Here is a 1,320-nt window from a genome sequence, read left to right on the forward strand (position 1 = left end):
AGACAGCTTCCTTGCTTTCTAGCAGAACAGAATGTGCTACACTCATTTTGTATATTTCCTATCCCAGGCCTAGAAAGCCATTTCTCCAAGTCCAGGTTTCTTTTAGTGGGAAAATGAAAGACCACACTCTGCAGTATTAGTAGGTTTTTAATTACACATGACACCTACCCTAGGGGTCTCTGCCCACCTGCTGCTAAATAATGTTCCACTTGCACAATACATAACCTTATACTAGGACTCGAAAGTGGCAGCCTACACAGGGCGCTGAATTTATAAAACTTTTCTTTTAAATAAATAATCTATGTCTCTCTCAGATGTCTAAGAAAATGAAAGGGAATATAAAATGCCATTACAAAGTGACTGACTCACTGGGTTACGAAGCACATTAAATGGTGAGTCAGATCAAATCCTCTCTATATAATTATGGACAGCGAAAGGTCTGTACTATAAAGCAGGAATCTGTAACATTTGGGGGAGAAAAGGGAAAGTATCAAAGCACAAATCTAGAGTTTCTAGCTTTCTGAAGTCTAAGCTTTGTGGATGTTAGCCTTGTGAATCCAAACCTTGATAAAATACTGACCTTCTACAATGACAGCTCCAGGTTCCTCTGCTTGGACAACTGCCTGTCCATCCTCTGTAGAGCCGTCACTGTCAGAATCAGAACCACTAGACACCTCCAAGTCTTCGGGCATGGAATTACTAGTCTCTGAATCATAAGAGACAGGTGGCATGTGAAACTGGGTCCTGGTCACTTGGAAGTAAGCAGCCAATGGTGCTCTCAACCTATGTATGAAGAAAGACAAAAGAATCACAGTACAATGAATCATCAATATAAGAAAATCCACAGTGATCTGAGTAAATCCTATCATTTCAACCCATTTCCAGGCCATTAAATGCTGCCTGTGAAAGTTGAACAAGAATAACAGATTAAGCAGAGGCTAGCTTCTTGGGTATTATCTTTTACCACTCAATCATTGCTACACTAGTCTACAGTGGAGCTTGATCCTTCTGCTAAGTTAATTCTCTTTTACTGGCCTTTGGCCATGTGTTAATATTTTTTCTTCTTTTTTTTTTTTAACTTCAATCTTGTTCAGCAATTATGGCCATGTGTCAATATTTTTAAAGGACATGATTCAGCAATTTGTCCGCTGGTATTAGAGAACTGAAAAGGGAGGGTGGGCAAGAAGACAAAGGGCCTTATTGCTCAAACATGGCCTCATGGGATTCTGCTACTGCAGCTACCCAGACCAACGTCTTTTGGAGTATAGTATGAAGTCTGGCTTCATTCATCATTTCTTCATCTCTTATTTTAGGACAATA

At 39.8% G+C, this 1,320-nt stretch overlaps 1 protein-coding gene across 1 annotated transcript in view; it reads right to left on the reverse strand.

Annotated features, from left to right (window-relative positions):
• The window catches only part of RFWD3 (ring finger and WD repeat domain 3), a 75,194-nt gene that overhangs the window by 45,355 nt on the left and 28,519 nt on the right, over positions 1-1,320 (reverse strand). Inside the window, exon 3 of the mRNA XM_012641512.1 lies at positions 581-783. Coding sequence (XP_012496966.1) covers positions 581-783 — 203 coding nt within the window. The remainder of the gene's footprint in view (positions 1-580; positions 784-1,320) is intronic.

Source organism: Propithecus coquereli, unplaced genomic scaffold (genome assembly GCF_000956105.1).
Source record: "Propithecus coquereli isolate 6110/MARCELLA unplaced genomic scaffold, Pcoq_1.0 Scaffold165, whole genome shotgun sequence".
Taxonomy (NCBI): Eukaryota; Metazoa; Chordata; class Mammalia; order Primates; family Indriidae; genus Propithecus; species Propithecus coquereli.